Below are 20,006 nucleotides of genomic sequence, written 5' to 3'. Positions count from 1 at the left end.
ATAAAGTTACCCCTTAAAAAGTTACCTCTTAAAAATACTTCATACAAAAAACATTGAAATCATACTTTTACAGTGCACTAAAACATGATTTTAATACATCAAATTTCAAAAAGTTCCTACCCTGGGAGAGGGGACACCCTTCTTCCACACCCTCTCCCCACTCAGTTGCTCCACTCCCTCACCGGGTACCCCCAAGGCAAGTGATCAGTGATCGCACAGCCTCCCCCCTTTCAAACACGCTCCAATCCAATTTAAAGCATATATATTGCATTCAAGTGTAAGTTGAAAGACTCGCTACAGTATGCACCATATTACACAATTTCAAGCTGAAAAATGCAAATGTTCCGTACCAATGGGAGGGGGACACCCTCCTCCCCCCCCCCCTCCCCCCCCCGGTCGCTATGCTCCCTCGGGCTTGGTCTCTCGCAATTTCTCACTCCCAACTCTCACCCAATATTGGCAGCCCTGCTACCAACAAACTCAAAATTCATACTCATCCAATATATATACATTTATTTACAAAGCATAGGCCGTCTGGTTCAACATCTGATGATCTTCACGCAACATGATTAACCATAATGATTTTACTTCATTGCAAGCTTTCAGTTGTCAATGGAGTTTCATTACTCAACCTGAAAATACACGTTAATAATATATATTACGACAGTGACATGCACAGGAATACCCACAGGCATCAAGATGGCCCTTTCACAGCTTATTCAGGATGAACTGGAATTTATTTATTAATTGATTGCTTTAAGTGCTAAATCAAACCATCACAAATGCCGTCCAGTAACAGGTTACGTGCCCAAATGACTGTCCCACTGACTCCATTTTACACAACTTTTCAATGGACAATAGACAATAGGTGCAGGAGTAGGCCATTCGGCCCTTCGAGCCAGCACCACCAATCACAGTGATCATCCACATTCAGTACCCTGTTCCTGCCTTCTCACCATATCCCCTGACTCCGCTATCTTTAAGAGCTCTATCTAACTCTATCTTGAAAGCATCCAGATAATTAACCTCCACTGCATTCTGAGGCACAGAATTCCACAGATTCACAACTCTCTGGGTGAAAAAGATTTTCCTCATCTACATTCTAAATGGTCTACCCCTTATTCTTAAACCGTGACCCCTGGTTCTGGACTCCCCCAATTTCAGGAACATGTTTCCTGCCTCCAACGTGTCCAATCCCTTAATAATCGTATTTGTTTCAATAAGATCGCCTCTCATCCTTCTAAATTCCAGAGTATACAAGCCCAGCTGCTTCATTCTAACATGTGCAAGTCCCGCCATCCCGGGAATTAACCTCGTGAACCTACGCTGCACTCCCTCAATAGCAAGAATATCCTTCCTCAAATTTGGAGACCAAAACGGCACACAATACTCCAGGTGTGGTCTTACTAGGACCCTATACAACTGCAGAAGGACCTCTTTGCTCTTATACTCGACATACTTGTTCATCACTCACTGAAAGTAAGCATGCAGGTACAGCAGGCAGTGAAGAAAGCTTATGGCATGTTGGACTTCATAACAAGAGGAGTCAAAAGAAATACTTCTTTCATACTATTCTGTGCATAATTTTATCAATACAACAAATTTGTCTTCCTACCCTTCATTTAGGCAGCTTGCTATTCGTTCTGGTAGGTCTCTTCTCAATTCAGGCACTGACTTGCATTATATTCTTTTAGCTAGTGCTTTTGAGTAACTTTCAGAAATATTAACCAAGTTACTGGGGCAGGACATGTTTTCCACATCGTGACACAGATCTGCTGTGTGTATCTGGGAAAGCAGGTGGGACCTCAGTATCTGAAAGCAGACAGCATCGTCTCAACTGTTTACTATATCTTTCATACAGGTCTAGATTACTTGATTGTCTTTAAAGTGCAGCTGGTAGTAGAAAGAGGAAACCTATCTCCAAACCCAATCTATCTGTCAATTTTAGTTAAAGATTTCCTGTTGTTATAAATTTAATGCTGCAGCTCCCTCTCTCTATGAGCGTTGTAGTTATGGAATAGCCTAGCTTAGACTGTTTTCTTATTTAGACACAAAATGCTGGAGTAACTCAGCGGGACAGACAGCTTACCTGGATAGAAGGAATGGGTTGCGTTCGGGGCGAGACACTTCTTCTCGACCCGAAACCACACCCATTCCTTCTCTCCAGAGATGCCGCCTGTCCCGCCGAGTTACTCCAGCATTTTGTGTCTACCTTCGATTTAAACCAGCATCTGCAGTTTTTTCTTATACACTGTTCTCTTATTTGTTCCATTGCAAGAACAAAAACTACTTGCATTTACGTAGTGCCAAGGTGTTGCAATACCCCGAGTTTTACTTTCAATATAGTCCTCATGGAAGATATAACCAAATCTAATGAAAACCAGCAAATTAAATTGTTGGTGAAAGGACATGAAAATGAAGGAAAACTGAATACCTACACACTTGACCTGCTACATACCAATGAGAAATGTTCTCTTAAAATTGGACCTTTTTATTGTCTGGATCAAGGTGGATGATAAAGACTTTAATAGAATTATGCTTCATCCTTGAAATCCAATATTCCTTTGACATGCTTTATCTACTAACTATGAAACGCTTATAAATTGAAGTTTCATTTTACATCATCTGTGTTAAAAATAATGGCAATGATTAACTCTATATAAGTTAACCAAATTCAAGTGGTGCCATTTTTGCCAAGAAGTTTAATCTCTACGATATGATTTTGTTTTGTCAGATGTGTCCAGCGGCATATTTGTACAACAATAAAACTCACCATTACTTCTGTATTACGCAGCACATTCTGGTAACCCAAAGGATGCAGAACAATGCCATTGGGGTTAGTGTAAACACCATGAATGTGTAAAACACTCAACTTGCGTTTCTCCTGTGCCCATTCTAGTACCTACCGCAGGCAGAAAAAAATGGACATTAGTTTCAACAAATACATTCTGCATAACAAATTACATCGCTATACATGTCTTCAATTGAGGGGTGCAATTTTCTGCCCAATACTCCAATAAACTGCAGTTATTTTTAATTTAGTTTACTGATACAGCATGGAAACCGGTCCTGTGGCTCACTGAGTCCACACCAACCATCGATCACCCGTTCACACTAGTTCCATGTTATCTCACTTTTTCATCCACTCGACAAATTAGAGGCAATTTAGAGGCCGATTAACCTACAAACCCACGCCTTTGGGATACGAGAGAAAACTGGAGCACCGAGAGGAAACCTATGCGGTCACAGTGAAAACGTGCGTACTCCACATAGACTGCAACCCAAGGTCAGGATCAAACCCAGATCTTTGGCGCTGAGGCGCTACGGCTTTAATAAAATGATGTAATAAATTCAACACACAAGTACATGTCAAGGAACTGCAGATCTGATTTCCATACACTGTTGTCCATTCCTTTACATTTTACATTGTAAGCCATATCACCTAGCTAATGCAAACAAAAAAAAGGGAACTGCAGATGCTGGTTTATACCAAAGATAAACACAAAATACTGGAGTAATTCAGAGGGTCAGGCAGCATTTCTGGAGAAAATGGGTAGGTGAGGTTTTGGGTTGGGACCATTTCTGAAGAAGGGTCTAGATCCAAAATGCCACCTATATCACCTAGCTAGATCTAAATACATCCATTGCACCACTCATTGTTCAAACTTAAGTCTTAGAAAGCAATAGGGACCATCCACAACAGAGTTAAAAATAATAGAAGAGTACTAATCTTCTCAAGGGCATCACAGATCTTAGAGGGGTGATGAATTGAGGCACACCAAAAAGGAAGGCTATCACTTGATTGTGATTTTGTTCTAAAGAAAGTAGACTTCAGATTTTAAAACAAATATTGGAGATAACTCAATGGAAATAAAACAGAAATCATGCTAATTGGCTCAAAGTCCATACTCTCCAAAACCCACCCGTTCACCATTTCAGTTGATGGCTCACCCATACCCACCTCCTCCCATGTCAAAAGTCTCGGCGTCATTCTGGACAGTACACTTTCCTTTGGCCCCCACATCAGCAATATCACACGCTCTGCATACTTTCATCTCCGCAACATCTCCAGACTCCGCCCCTCCCTCTCCAAAGACAATACAAAAGTCCTCATCCACGCTCTGGTCACATCCCGCATCGATTACTGCAACGCCCTCCTCACTTGCACCTCCAATAAACTTCTTCATCGCCTCCAATGCATTCAGAACTCTGCAGCCCGGATCATCACCCGCACCAGATCATCGGACCACATCACACCCATCCTCACTCAGCTCCACTGGCTCCCTGTGCACCACCGGATTAACTACAAAATTTTACTGCTGACCTTCAAAGCCCTACACCACCTTGCTCCCCAATACCTCTCTGACCTGCTGCTACCATACACTCCTTCCCGGTCACTTCGTTCCTCCTCAGCTGCAATTTTAACTGTCGCCACATTTAGACTCAGCACCATGGGTGCCAGAGCCTTCAGCTGCTCTGCCCCACGTCTCTGGAACACTCTCCCACCTCCCATCTGTCACCTGGACACTATTGATCAATTCAAATCACAACTCAAAACACACCTGTTTAGATTAGCATACCCGACATAACTTCCACCATGTTCATCCTGATTTTAATGACTTAAAATGTTTTGTGTATTTTTTTTTATTTTTTTTTTAATCAACTTGATTTTAATATTGATAAATGTATTGTGATTTTATGTCCTGTAAGGTGTCCTTGGGTGTCCAGAAAGGCGCCAGCAAATAAAATGCATTATTATTATTATTATTAGATATTGGTTCACTTCAGTGAATTTCCAAGATTCTGCAGAGGCAACATTGCTCAACATTGTTCAACCCGAGAAGCCTTACTTAGCTAATGTACGGTCACTGAAGCAAATGCGGAGGAAGGAAGCATTCTTGCCTGGTAGGTAGACACAAAATGCTGGAGTAACTCAGCGGGACAGGCAGCATCTCTGGAGAGAAGGAATGGGTGATATTTCGGGTCGAGACCCTTCTTCAGACTCAGTACTTGCCTGGTAGGTTGTGTCTATAGCAGATGAACAGAAATGTATTATGGTGTTTCGTGGTCAGGCAATTAATTGTACCTCAGAAACAAAAAAGCAAGACCAGCCCTCAGTGTGAATTAGATTGGGTTCCTTCTTTTACAGTGATTACATTTTTTGAAAGAGGCCCTTCTGCCCACCGAGTCTCCACTGACCATCAACCACCCATTCACACTAGCTCCATGTTGTCCCACTTTCTCATCCACTCCCTACACAGTGAGGGCAACGTAGAAGTTAATTAACCTACAAACCTGCACGTGTTTGGGATGTGGGAGGAAACCCATGCAGTAACAGGGGAAATGGGCAAGCTCCACAAAGTCAGGATCAAACCAGGGTCACTGTGTATTATATGGTTAGAACATAAAGGTGAATGCATCTGGTCTTCCTCACAAGTCAAAATTATTGATTAGAAAGGGTGCCAAGAGTTATAGGTGAATATCAGAATGGGGATGAGAGGGAAAGATGGATCAGCCATGATTAAATGGCAGAGTAGACTTGATGGGCCAAATGGCCTAATTCTGCTCCCATGACTTGTGAACATGTGAAAATAGCTGCATTGTTCCAGACAGATGCAATGGTATGAGGAAAGATTTTGCAAATAGGTTTTCATTTAGAGAAATATTATGTAAACCACAGGCAATTGATACAGACATTGGCATGCCCCATCTCCACCAGTTCAACACCAATCGTTAGATATTATGATCCAGTGTCATCCTTTTGTATATTGAGACTGCATTCCATACTTTTACCTTCTCTTCATCTGAGAGATCCAATGACTCCAGTTGCATTCCTTGGTGAGACCCGTAAATCTCCACAAGATTGTCGAAGTTGGTGGTTAAAACCAGGGATCCGTTCTCCATCAGCTTCAAAACGGATTGCAGGAGGTGCTTTCCAACATCATCTAACTTGGATTCAAGGTCATCGAAAACCTCATACAAACAGTCCTTGAAGAAACTTGAACGAACATTGCTGGTGCGCTGAAGGGATTGAAAACAAATATATCATAGAGTTGGAAAAAAATCTGAAAGAGAATGACTATCAAAACCGAAAGAGCAAGGAGATATGTTTGATTATGCCTTAATATTGATTAAATATAATCTTGCACCTTTCATAATGTGTAGTTTTGCTCATTGTTAAAATCTCTGGACACGAGATTGATCTTTGCTCAAATGCATTCAAATAAACTAAAGGGTCTGTCCCTCGGACGTCATTTGCGCGTCACGCAGGTGGCGTGCGAGGATTTTAAAAATCACAAAATCCTGGGGCGCCACGTGCGTCACTGCCTACGCCACCACAAGCCATGTGCGCGCTGTGCGTCGTGATGCGTCAATGATGTCGCGTAAATGACGCCAAAGTGAGACAGGCCCTTTAATGTAAAAAGAAAACCCCAGGCAACAGAATATCCAGGCAACAGAAGGCATATACACAAATACTCATGTAAATTACTATCATAGATGTTCAAAAAACATACAATCCAGAAGTGTAGATTAATGGATTAGAAATATGGAATGGCAAGACCACTGAATTTATTTTAAAGAGTTTATGTCAAGCATTTTTAAATCAAGGCATTGCTGAACCAGGAACCAATGTAGATCAGAAAGCACTGGTGTTGAGGAGCAAGTGAAACGTTTAGCCCGAGCCATCAAATTTACAGCAAGCAACACAAGGATTCCCACATCTGTGTTGAATAGTTAAATGTGGATACAGTGAAGACTAAAGGGCCTGTCCCACTTGGCCGTCATTCGCGCACCATTTATGCGACCTGCTAGCGTGTGGGTAGCTTGTGGGTAACGCGTGGGTAGCGCGGGACGGGTGCATGGAGTGGTGTGGAGGAGTGTGGACTTCGACCTGCACGAAATCTTCGCGTGCCACCGGCCTGTCGTGTAACTGACGGCCAAAGTGGAACAGGCCCAAGACCGTAGCGCGGCGCAACGTCTCAACTCCAACAGCAGCAGAAGCAGGCAAACGATCGCCAAACTCGGCCTGTGGCTCACGGCTGTTGCGGATCCGGATCCGCCCCCACTCCTATTCCCAGAGCGGGGCCAAGACGATTGGAGATAGACACAAAATGCAGGAGTAACTCAGCGGGACCGGCAGCATCTCTGGAAAGAAGCAATGGGTGATGTTTCGGGTCGAGACCCTTCTTCAGACTGAAGAAGTCTCGACCCGAAACATCATCCATTCCCTCTCTCCAGAGATGCTGCCGGTCCCGCTGAGTTACTCCTGCATTTTGTGTCTATCTCCAAATGACGTCACGCGCTCCAGACAGCTGTGCGGACGCATGATGACGTGCACGACCGTCGCGTGTCAGTCACTTCTGGCCTGTCGCGTAAAGGACGGCCAAGTGGGACAGGCCCTTAAAGGGCTTCAGTATCACAGACTGAGATAAGGAGCAGCACAAAATTTGCAATGATAGACATAGACAGTGATTAATGGGACAGTTGCAATCTGAATTGAACACAATCAAATATAGCCAAACTGTAAGCAGACTCGCGCATCTCCAAGATGTCAGGGAAAGATGAAACGTGAACTCATTTTATACAATGTTGCCGCTGAGGGACAGCGTGTGGATGATAAACCAGATTCCCAGGTCAGTTTTTTCCCTCCTCCCGAGTACCCAACCTGACAGTGAGAAAACTAGAAACTATTTTGCGACTATCAGGATTATGAAAATGGCAAATACTCTCATTCCTCCATTTATATCACACTTGACCTGGACCAAAATTATCTGTTTTTTCAAAAACAAAGCACTGATGTTGTTGAAATGTATCCACATTAAATTTGTGAGAATGGTGCCACTATTAATAATGCTTGTGCATCACAATATTGCTCTCAAAACAAACAGGTGGTTTTATAACAAAACATGTTTGTAGATCCAGGTTAGCAATGATTTGGGGTAAAAACACAAAGTGCAGCTGGAGGCAGCAGGTCAGGCAGCATCTGGGGAGGGATTTGAGAGGCGACATTTCAGGTCAAGATCCTTCTTCAGACCTGATAGGGCAGCATGGTGGCACAGAAGTAGAGTTTCTGCCTTACAGCGCCAGACAACCGGGTTCGATCCTGACTCCGAGTGCTGTGTGCTGTTTGTCATTCTCCCTGTGACATGGGTTCTCCGATTTTCTCCCATACTCCAAAGACGTGCAGATCTGTTGGTTAATTAGGCCTGGTATGATTGTAAAATTGTCCCTACTGTGTGTAGGATAGTGTTAGTGTGCAGGGATCATTGGTCGGCGCAGACTCAGTGCGCGCTGTATCTCTGGACTAAAAACTAAACGAAACCCAAAACGTCACTTTTTCATTCCCTCCCTAGATGCTGCCTGACCCGCTGAGTTCCTCTGGCACTTCGCATTTTGGCCAAAATTCCAGCATCTGCAGTCTTGTGTCCCCAATCATGTCACCGATTAATTACATCAATTACATTAAAAACGTTGTTTTTGAACCACTGTTTTAATCGAAGAAACTTTGCACAGCAATTCACACATGGTTCAATACTAATGTCACTGATCCACAGCCAGAAACAGTTAAGACAATATTTCAGGTCATTTCTTGTCTGTCTCAGTTGTCAGAATTACCAATCCTGTAACAAAATGATAAATTATGCAAAAATGTCACTTACTGGCGAGAGCTTCTGTATCAAATCATGCGCGACATGCACTAGGTTCTTGTCTTCTTGGATAGCCTTTTGGAATTGGTTGTTCTCTTCATCCTCCAAGAGGTCAAAATCATTGGCAGCATCCAGCAACGCCTGGATCAGTCCCTTCCAGGATTTCAGAGCGGGGACATCTGGAGCCACAGCGGCGCTCACTCCTGTTCCAATCACAAGCACCAAATCTTCAGCTCTCTTTGTCTTCAAGCTGGGCAAAAGTTTCCTGTTGGACAAGTTCATTCATTTATTTTAAAATGGCTTTCACATAATATTCAACAATTGAATTAATTTAGATGTAAAGACTGAACATTCAACATCCAAATGAGTTACAGAAGCACTGCAGATGCTAGAAAGCCAAAATAACAAAATCAATTGGTCAAGTGGAGGGGGAAAAAAAGTAATTCATGTTTCAGGTCAATGATCTTTCAACAGAACTGTAAATTAACTATTTAGAAATTGTTAAGCAAGCGCAGAGCCAAGCAAAAGGGCAGGAGAACAGAGAAGCTACGAACAAACATGAAGGTGTGTATATTGGGATGGAGTGACAGTGGTTAAATGGCTAAAGGACTGATTATGGCAAGACAACGTGAAGAGGCAAGAGATGAAATGGGTCAGGAAGAGGTGTAAATACAGCAGAACTATTACCAGCACATGCTGTCCAAGAAAATGGGAGCATGGTTATGATCTGTGGGCTGTAAGGCGCCTAATCAAGAAATGAAATCATGTGATATTCAAAATAAATCCCACTTAGATACACTACCAAGCACACAATTTTCATCAATTTAATTTTAATGCAGCACACGTAAAAAAATTTGAATACTTATTTCCAGCATGTATATCCTCTAAGCATTCATCCATGTTCTTCACTGTGTGATTATGTTAGAATGTAAAAACATGCTTCAATCCATTAAAATTATAGGAAATTCAGTAACAAACCAACATCAGAGTAAAACTTGTGGGGGAAACAAAATACTCTTCTGGGGAGTGAGATCCATACAAATCTTCAGGTTTGTGACCCTTCTGAATGATTTTGAAACAATCATTTGTCTCCACAGTTGGTTAAGAAAGAACTGCAGATGCTGGAAAAATCGAAGGTAGACAAAAATGCTGGAGAAACTCAGCGGGTGAGGCAGCATCTATGGAGAGAAGGAATAGGCGACGTTTCGGGTCGAGACCCTTGTTCAGACCACAGAATCTGCAGAGTATTTCCAGCATTCTGTTTTTAATTCATATAAATATTTTTCGGTCTATTTACAGAAGTATTCTCTGCAGATCCCTTTATGTGCTCAAGAAATAAATGCCATCATTAAACTTGATGCTGAAATTAGTTCCTGAATTTTCTACACCACAACAGCAAATGTACTTTAAAATAATTAATATGTTGGGCATAACAAGGTCATGACAGATGCTATTGTAACCTCTTTTTTTCTCTCCAGCCTCTTCAATAACTTTTCTCCCCATTTTCTTTCTGGTCACTTAAAATAACTCTTCCCCCATTTTCATTCTCAATGTTGAGTTCTCTCCATTGGTACCTTTTCCTTAATTCTCATTTTTTGTTAAAAACACAATTTTGAATCCATTCTCAATTCACTCAAGCACACGTACACTTCCAGATTTCCCCCCAAATTATGAAAAACAAGTACCCACCTCCCCAATTCTAAAATTGGCAGCACAGTGCCTAAGATCTTGTTTAAGGCCACCAGTAAAACTAGAAACAAACTTTAACTGCACAGTAACTTCCAATCATCGATATTTTTCCAATATATTTAGGAGTGGTTGTTAATAGTCCACGCACGACATGCATTTTGTATGGGGATGGGAGCATGTTGCAATTTCTTTTCATTTGGAACTTAATTCCTGAATACACAAAGTTACACCGTCAGGAACCCCACGTCGCCGAGATTGAAGGGGGAACCCAGTGGGGGGGGGGGGGGCTGTCTACGGCCACGTGGAGCTGCAGGCCTGGTTCTCCACTGCAAGATAGGACCGTTGGATTAACTTTTTGTGACTATGTCGGCGCAGGAAACATGGCGACTCTTCGTGTACGCAACAGAAAGAATTTCACTGTACCTAGGTACATGTGACAATAGAGTATCATTCAATCATTGTATAAAATAAAAATATTGGGGAAAAATCAGTTCAAATGGTTTAGTTATACAAAGCATATGAATGGACATGCCAGTCTCTCAAGCCCACTTCCTCCTCAGGTCATGTCTGAGGCCTCTGCTGTGGATTCCACACAACCCATTCGCTCTCTCAACAGGCAACCAACCACAGATAAAATAGCACAAAGCATGATGAAAAGCACAGCAGCATTCTCCTTTCCTCTCAAAATACTCAAGCATGTTTCAAGGAAATGCCCAACTTTAGCATTGCCGATACACAAGTCTGACAAATTAGATTCCATTTCTTTGAATCAGAAGTAACCAACGTGGGAGAAAATGATGATAGGTATAATGTGGTTTTATCTTGCAGATTATAAGAGGCCAATTTAAATCATAGGCATAGATCAACCGACAGCCAGAGAGGAAAGAACCTCTTCAGCGTCTGAAGAATGGTCTCAACCCGAAACATCACCCATTAGTCTGAAGAAGGGTCTCGACGAGAAACATCACACATTCCTTCTCTCCAGAGATGCTGCCTGGCCTGTTGAGTTACTCCAGCGTTTTGTCTCTATCTTTGGTTTAAACATGCATCTGCAATTCCTTCCTTCACTGGAAAGAACCAAGGTCAGTTTGAAATTGCTATATCAAAACACAAATTAGTGCATAAGTTTCATCAAGAGGGTAATAGCTCACTGGTTTGGTAGTTTTCAATCAAAATAGATACCTAAAAGAAAGCCAATCATTAATTTTCAAGAGTCTCGTGTCTCATTGTCATATGTCCCGAAATGGAACAATTAAATTCTTATTTGCAGCAGCATGACAGATATGTAAAGATAGTACTGTGTAAACAAAAAAGTTCATTACAAACACATTATTAAAATAATATAGATAAGAACAATAAAAACAATGCCTCTTACCCCCCCCCCCCCCTTCGATGTAGCTCAGAACTTGTATTCTTTAATTGCTTGATGGTTGAAGCTGCCAAAGCAGTGAGCTGCCCTCTTTGATATCTAAACAAATGCCATTCATTAAAGAATCACAATATTTCTTACCTCTAACACTATATTTTACAAACCTTGAAGTATGAAATTCAAATATTAGTTGTAAAGTAGCTCAAAGTGAATACGCTACCTGTGCCTTTTGATTGATGGCTTTTCATTCTGTGCACTCAAATCTTGCATTGGTAGAGTTGCCATCCAGCTTCTGCGATGAGAAACTCCAAAGTTAGGGAGCTGATGTTTCACAAGAAAGAATGACAATGTAGGGACAGGGGCTTAACTTCTTTGAAAGTCAATAAATTTAAATTGTAGCAAATGGGTGCATTTTAAAACACACGCTGAATGCTACAACACTGCTTCTCCAATACCCGTTTGTCGATCCATCATAAAATATTTCCAATTGACTTCTACATTTAACAGAAAACACACTTTGTTAGAAACAGAAGTTGGCATAGAAAGTTGCCTACAAAGTTCAAACCTCCTAAACTGTTGATGAAAATGGTTGGAAAGAAATCTGCTACACCATTAACGGCAAATGTGTTTAAAATACAAACCAAAAATGTTTCAGACAGTTAAGAATTTTGACAGAATTTAAAAACAGAAAAGCAACATATTTTTATTAATTGTATTAGGAGGATACTGAAGGTGATATTTTGGCAGTGATTTAACTCAACACATCATTAACTATCTGGGATGCAAGCAGTATAGAATATAGCAACAGCTGCCTGCAAAATTCAGTTCTGTTGAATTCTGAAGCAGAGGACACTGTACTACTATATTGTGTTCAGCATTAACAAATATTAATTCAAGAAGGGTTTCAACTCGAAACGTCACCCATTCCTTCTCTCCAGAGATGCTGCTTGTCCCGCTGAGTTACTCCAACTTTGTGTCTGTCTAGCAATAGAGCTACTGCCTTACAGCGCCAGAGACCTGGGTTCGATCCCGACTACAGATGCTTGTCTGTATGCAATTTGTATGTTCTCCCCGTGACCTGCGTGGGTTTTCTTAGAGATCTTCAGACACTCCAAAGATGTACAGGTTTGTAGCTTAATTGGCTTGGTATCAATGTAAATTGTCCCTAGTGTATGTAGGGTAGTGTGAATGTGCGGGGATGGCTGGTCGGCACGGATACGCTGGGCTGAAGGACCTGTTCCCATGCTGTATCACTAAACTAAACTAAAGCTATAAGCAATAAGATTTCCCAGACCAAGTAAAAAAAGTCACAACAAATTTGCTCATCTAACAAAATAAATGTGTTGAGTTTTCTCTATGGTGGGAGATAAACTTCCAATGTGTCACAGATAAGCAGAAGTATTATGAATTATGATTGCTGGGGGTGCATGTGATAATTTTCTAGGAGTATTTTCGCACTGTGGACACAACAGATGAATAAAATAAATATCACACATCAAATCAAAGCAGCACGAACAACATCTACACTGGCACCATATCAGGCAATCTGCAAACTGGGTTAAAAACTTGTGAACTTGTTCTTTTTCAACCTACCTCCAAGATTAGTGGTTCTTTTCTAAATTTACATTACCCATTGTACTTCCCACACATCCTCGTTTACTTTACGTGTACTCAGCCACTTAATTTGCAAGTGGTGAATGAATACAAATTCCTTTTTCACATTACTGTGGCTTCATTGCACTTGCCCACTATACCCATATGGTAGGAATAATTTCTGTATCTTTACAAGCTAGTCAATGCAACCATTAATATTATTACAAATAAACCAATAATTTCCATTGTCATGATTTAAAAAAAACTAAAACTAATCCTTAATATCAGAGAAACACAAGAGACTACAGATGCTGGAATCTTAAACCAAAAAAGAAAACTGCATCTATGGCGGCAGATGGATAGATTCATATTTTGCTTCGAGATCCTTCTTCAGACTAAGCATGAAAATCTGAAGCATCCCAACCCAAAATGTTGCCTTCCTTCACCCTCCACAGTGCTACCCGACCTGCTGAGTGCCTGCAACAGTTTGTTTTTCCTCAGGACCTGAAATCAGTATACGATAATTAGTTCAATAATCCACTGCAGTTTAGAAAACTACCAATGTATTTCAACAAAAATTGTTATTCTCTTTTCCTCGTAATACAGGAGATATTTTATTTTCAACAAATGTGTTTTCATCCATTAGCCAATTTTCCACCAAACAAAGTGTCCACACTCACCTCCACACCTAAAATAATGGATTTAAATCCCAAACTGGGTGCTGCAGTCCAACATGCATCTTATTTACACTGTCAGGCTCGGATTCTCTCTCTTCCTCTTTGCTGAACCAGCTCAGGTCAGGAATCAAGCCCCCACCACTTCTCCAGATTTCTCTACCCCCCCCCCCCCCTCAACCTACCACTATGTCTGAAGAAGGGTACAGACTTGAAACATTGTGTGGGTCTATTTTCTCCACAGACCCTGCCCAACCTGGTGAGTTCCTCCAGCACTGTGTTTTGCTCAAGATTCCAACATCTGCAATTGCATATGTCTAGTTTGGGCACGTGGCAGTGAGCCAAACGTTCTCTCCGTCCTCAGGGCAAAGTCATTTATTTCACTTCTTGTATTCAGTGCAACTCCAGATCTTTGTGGGTCCAGAACCTGGTGGGAACCACATGTCCTCAACAACTCTTACAAACCTTTACAGATGCATCGTGACAAAGCATACTCTCAGGGTCCATCACAGCTTGGTTGGGTAACAGTTCTGTCCAAGACCACAAGAAAATGCAAAGAGTTGCGGATGTAGCCCGGTCCATCATTCAGACCAGACTCCCCCAACTGTTGATTCCATCTACATTCCACACTGTCCCAAGAAAGCAGCCAACATAATCAAATACATTCTCCACACTGGCTATTCATTCTTCTCACTCCCGCCAGGCAGAAGATACAGAAGCTTGAAATCGCATACTGCCAGTAAGCAGTCGACAATAGACAAAGGGTACAGGAGTAGGCCATTCGGCCCTTCGAGCCAGCACCGCCGTTCAATGTGATCATGGCTGATCATTAATCAGTAAACAGATTACTCCCATTATCAGACTTCTGGACGATCCCTCCACAACCTAAGTAGAGTCCCGATACTGTTATGCTATAATGCTGAATACTACATTTGATTTGCGCTGGTGATTTTTTTTCTGTGGTTTGGTATCTTTCTCTTCACTCTACTTTTTCTACATGTGTTTGGATTAATTGTATTCATGTACAATATTACCTGGTTTGATTTAAAAGCATTCAAACAAAAGCTTGTCACTGTATCTCAGTACACGTGACAATAATAAATCTAAACCAGAAAGTGAGAACAAGCGCTTCTTTCTTCTATCAACAACAAATTCCACCCAGCCCAGCCCCATCCCAATCTCATGGCCAACATCTCCCATGACTCACACTTAACTCACATACCCACATTTCCCTTCAGAATCCTGCAGGCCCCAGATGTCCCTCGCAGCTCGCCCCCTACAAACCTAGCACCCCTCCTCATCATCCCTCCTCTTCACACCTTCCATCCCCACTCATCACTCACCCCCTTCTCTTCCTTCCCTCCCTCCTCTCTCCCCACCATTCGCCCTCCCCTTCTCTGCACCCTTCCCCCATCCTCTTCACTCCCTCCCCCTACTCACCTCTCCCCCTCCCTTCCCCATCTTTCTCTCCCCCTCCCCTCCCCATCTTCCTCTCCCCCTCCCCATCTTTCTCTCCCCCTCCCCATCTTCCTCTCCCTCCCCCTTTCTCTCCCCCTCCCCATCTCCCCCTCCCCTCCCCATCTTCCTCTCCCTCTCCCAATTTTTCTCACCATCTCTTTCTTCCCCCCCCACACCCATCTCTCTCTCTCTCCCTCTCCTCCATCCCCCAACCTCTCTCCCTCTCACCTTCTCCAGACGCCGCGAGCATGCGCAGTAGCCGGTACTCGGGAGCTCCGCACGGCGGCCGCGCAGGTTCAGAAAGACCAGCGAAGCGCAACCGTTCAACTCAAAACTGTCAAACTCAAAGAGCCAACGAAACGTGCAGGAAGGAGCTGCAGATGCTGGTTTAAACCGTAGACACAAAATGCTGGAGTAACTCAGCGGGGTCAGGCAGCTCTCTGGAGAGAAGGTATGGGTGATGTTTCGGGTCGACCCCAAGATTAGCAAGTACACCCACCAAAAACATGTTTTCCCCATCTGCAGTCGATGTAAATTACCCATTCAAATTTCTGAACACCTATGTTAACTAGAAACTTTTTTTTTTTTTTTTTAAACCCAATAGGATTTGTAGATTAATTGCATGAAGCCTGGGTTTCACAGCTGTCAGGTTCATCTGAGATATTCACACTATTACCTGATCAACTATGATTAAAAATATAGCAATGGGGAAATTAAATAATATGGCAGATTATGTTATTAGGTTACTGGTGTGGGGGCAGGCAATCCTGCAACTCTGGAAACCTGAAAAGGTGACCCACTTTTTGGAGCACTGAGATGGGGTCTCCAGGTCTATTCATAGTCAGAGTGTGCTAATGTGGAAGGACTGTTCCAGGAGTATCATAAGGTCATAAGTGATAGCAGCAGAATTAGACCATTCGGCCCATCAAGTCTACTACGTAATTCAATCATGGCTGATCTATCTCTCCCTCCCAACCCCATTCTCCTGCCTTCTCCCCATAACATAGAAACATAGAACATTGGTGCAGGAGTTGGCCATTTGGCCCTTCGAACCAGCACTGCCATTCAATGTGATCATGGCTGATCATCCACAATCAGTACCCCAATCCTGCCTTCTCCCCATATCCCTTAATTCCACTAGCTCTAAGAGCTCTATCTAACTCTCTTTTGAATGCATCCAGTGAATCGGCCTCCACTGCCTTCCAAGGCTGAGAATTCCACAAAGTCACAACTCTCTGGGTGAAAACGTTTTTCCTCATCTCAGTTCTAAATGGCCTACCCCTTATTCTTAAACTGTGGCCCCTGGTTTGGACTCCCCCAATAACGGGAACATGTTTCCTGCATCTAGCTTGTCCAATCCCTTAATCATTTTAAATGTTTCTATAAGATATCCTCTCATCCTTCTAAATTCCAGTGAATACAAGCCCAGTCATTCCTTTCTTTCATCATATGACAGTTCCGCCATCCCGGGAATTAACCTTGTGAACCTACGCTGCACTCCCTCAATAGCAAGAATGTCCTTCCTCAAATTAGTACCCCTGACCACCCTCTGACTAAAGAAATTCCTCCTCCTCAGCTCCTTTCTAAAAAAACATCCTTTAAGTCTCTAGTCCTAGACTATCCCACTAGTGGAAACATCCCCTCCACATTCACTATATCCAAGCCTTTCACTATTCTGTACGTTTGAATGTTTGCTGCAATTGCAGGTTAGATTTCATTAACTTGTACTTAAGGATACTCAAGTTCCAGTGGGAAGTAACAATATAAATACACCACTATTTATCAAAGCGCTTCTGTTCTGTGCACAAAAATGGATGACATTACATATCTCCATATTATATTCCATATCTTTGCCCACCAAACTTGTCTAGATTTCCTTGAAGCCTCTCCACATTCTCCATCTACTCATATTCCATCTAATTTTGTTTCATCACCAATCTTGAAATATGACATTAGGTGCAAATCAATTAACATAGATTATAAATCTTGAAACTGTTAGCCTCGAAGACCGGTTTGTTCCCACTTTTTCCTTTTTGACAGTTGCTGGTCCCTCAACAATGGGACCATGAACAGACAGGGAATAGATGGTTACAGATCACTTGCAGTGTGGGAGTGGCTCGATTTACATCTTGGTTAACACGGACATAGTGGACCAAAAGGCCTGTTCTACACATGCTTAGAAACTATCACCAAGAATGGCCCTGCGATGAGGAGCTCCCATTACATGCATAGATTAGCACTGTCGTTTCACTGTACATCGGTAAACATGACAATTTACTAAATAAACTAAACAAAATAAACTAAACTACTTTGGACGACTCAGAAGAGATTTAATAGAAACAAATAAAATGACAAATAGAAACAAATAAATGATGTGCTAAAAGCTAACTTCTTTCAGCTTCGGACGATAGCTAAAATAAAACCATTCCTCCACTTTGATGACATCGAAAGGATCATCCACACATTTATCTCCTCCCGCCTAGATTACTGCAACTCTCTTTACACTGGCATCAGCCAATCTTCCCTGTCCCGCCTGCAACTGGTCCAAAACGCCGCAGCGAGACTCCTGACGGGCACCCGAAAAAGGGACCACATCACCCCGATCCTGGCCTCTCTCCACTGGCTCCATGTGCGGTTCCGTATACATTTCAAGACCCTCCTCTATGTCTACAAAGCCCTCAATGGGCTTGCCCCCTCCTACATCAAAAGTCTGCTCACCCACCACTCCACCTCCAGGTCCCTCAGATCGGCCGACTTGGGGCTGCTGAATATCCCGCAGTCTAGGCATAAGCTTAGGGGCGACCGCGCCTTTGCGGTTGCAGCTCCTAGACTGTGGAACAGCATCCCCCTTCTCATCAGAACTGCCCCCTCCGACTCCTTTAAGTCAAGACTAAAAACTTATCTATACTCCCAAGTCTTTCCTGACGTCCACTGAGCGAGGGCTATATGCATATATGTATGTAGTTTGTTCAAAAGGGAACTGCAGATGCTGGAATATCGAAGGTACACAAAATTGCTGGGGAAACTCAGCGGGTGCAGCAGCATCTTATGTATGTAGTTTGTTTGTTCATACTATTCTTATAACAAATGTAAAGCACTTTGGCCAACAAGAGTTGTTTTTTAAATGGGCTATATAAATAAATGTGACTTGACTTGACTTGACAAATGTTTAGAGAGAGTGGACAGAGACAGATTGTTCACTGGTGCATTGAGTCATTAACTGGAGATCACAGATATAAAACAAAGTGATTTCAGAATGAAGAAACACAATTTCCCTTCACACATCCTATGGCTGACAGGCACTTCCTGTAGGTGTGGTGGGAAGCAGGTTACTGTGGCTTTCAAGCAGGAAATAGATAACATATATAGTTGATACAAAAGTTAAAAGACTACAGAAAAAGAGGCTCAGCTGCTGGATCAGAGAGGGATGCTGCCTGACCCACTGAGTTACTCGTGTATTTTGTGTCTTTCCTTGGTAAGGCAGCACTGGCAGCTCCTTCTTTCTACCAACTAGAGAGTTACAGTGGCAGAGAGGCAACATAGGCAGTGGGCCAAATAGCCTCCTTTTGTGCAACCACCATCCACAAACCATGGGCTCCATTTGTTTGGTGGAGTTCACATCTAATGGGACCTTGTGATTTCAGCCACAGTACCTTTCAGGGATCTACAGTGGCCTCTTCAGACTGGGCAGAGGTGGCTTAAGCCACATCTCTGGGACTCACTGACCACCAGCAACGGGACAGAGTTGCTGGTGGTCAGCAACTTCTTTCTCTTCTTTTTTTAATTCAATTATATTTTTATTATGTTTTATTATTTATTATTTATTTATTTTTATGATACTGCCTGTAAGGAAAATTCATTTCGTTGTCTCTAATTGAGACAATAACAATACATTTGAATACAATACAATACAAAGACTGAAGATAGACACAAAATGTTGGAGTAACTCAGCAGGACAGGCAGCATCTCTGGGGAGAAGGAATGGGTGACATTTCAGGTCAAGACCCTTCTTCAGATTGAGAGTCAGGGGAGAGGGAAATTAGAGATATGGAAGGGTACTAAGAGCATGTAAGGTGTGAAAATGAAAGATGACAGCACCTCTGACAGGGCAGCACATCCTTAGAACAGCATGAAAGCATGTCCAGTTGAGTTCCACTGTCTGTATAACTCGTTATCACCTGTCCCACAGCCACGTTGCCTTGATTATCGTTGCTTTTGGCATATCTTCCATTCATTTGTGCAAAGTACCGTTTATACCTCCCGTTCCCCTGCCTCTCAGTCCGAGGAAGGGTCTCGACCCGAAACATCAGCCATCCCATGTTCTCCAGCGATGCTGCCTAACCCGCTGAGTTACTCCAGCACCTTGCGTCTGTCCCCAGTGAATGGAGTCGGTGTCAGAGATATCACATTGGCCATGAGTGAAGCCTCACCGTGTAACGTTACCTGCGGGACGCTGAGGCCCGGTGGTGCCCTGGCCTGACCCGGCCCTTGTTGACGACAGCCCGTGTTGTACCGCCCCCCCGCCACACACAGCGCCCAGTTACTTCACCAACCGGAAGCAGCGGTGCCCCCCAC

General features: G+C 42.7%; 1 protein-coding gene across 7 annotated transcripts in view; it reads right to left on the bottom strand.

Moving 5' to 3' along the window:
• The window catches only part of fam118b (family with sequence similarity 118 member B), a 27,532-nt gene extending 7,541 nt beyond the window's left edge, over positions 1–19,991 (bottom strand). Inside the window, exons 1-6 of one of the 7 annotated variants that reach the window (XM_033049969.1) lie at positions 19,862–19,976; positions 11,927–12,200; positions 9,336–9,393; positions 8,661–8,913; positions 5,794–6,021; positions 2,774–2,902 (exon numbers count right to left, since the gene is read on the bottom strand). In XM_033049969.1, the coding sequence (XP_032905860.1) occupies positions 2,774–2,902; positions 5,794–6,021; positions 8,661–8,913; positions 9,336–9,393; positions 11,927–11,954 (696 nt within the window). In that variant the 5' untranslated portion in view covers positions 11,955–12,200; positions 19,862–19,976. Of the gene's footprint in view, positions 1–2,773; positions 2,903–5,793; positions 6,022–8,660; positions 8,914–9,335; positions 9,394–11,926; positions 12,201–15,007; positions 15,031–19,861 lie in introns of those variants that run through there. The other 6 variants (XM_033049968.1, XM_033049971.1, XM_033049970.1 and 3 more) reach the window with 6 other exon arrangements.
• Positions 19,992–20,006: the final 15 nt, after the last annotated feature.

The sequence above is a fragment of the Amblyraja radiata genome, chromosome 33 (assembly GCF_010909765.2).
Source record: "Amblyraja radiata isolate CabotCenter1 chromosome 33, sAmbRad1.1.pri, whole genome shotgun sequence".
NCBI classification, from domain to species: Eukaryota; Metazoa; Chordata; class Chondrichthyes; order Rajiformes; family Rajidae; genus Amblyraja; species Amblyraja radiata.
This window is presented reverse-complemented; position numbering and strand designations above follow the sequence as displayed.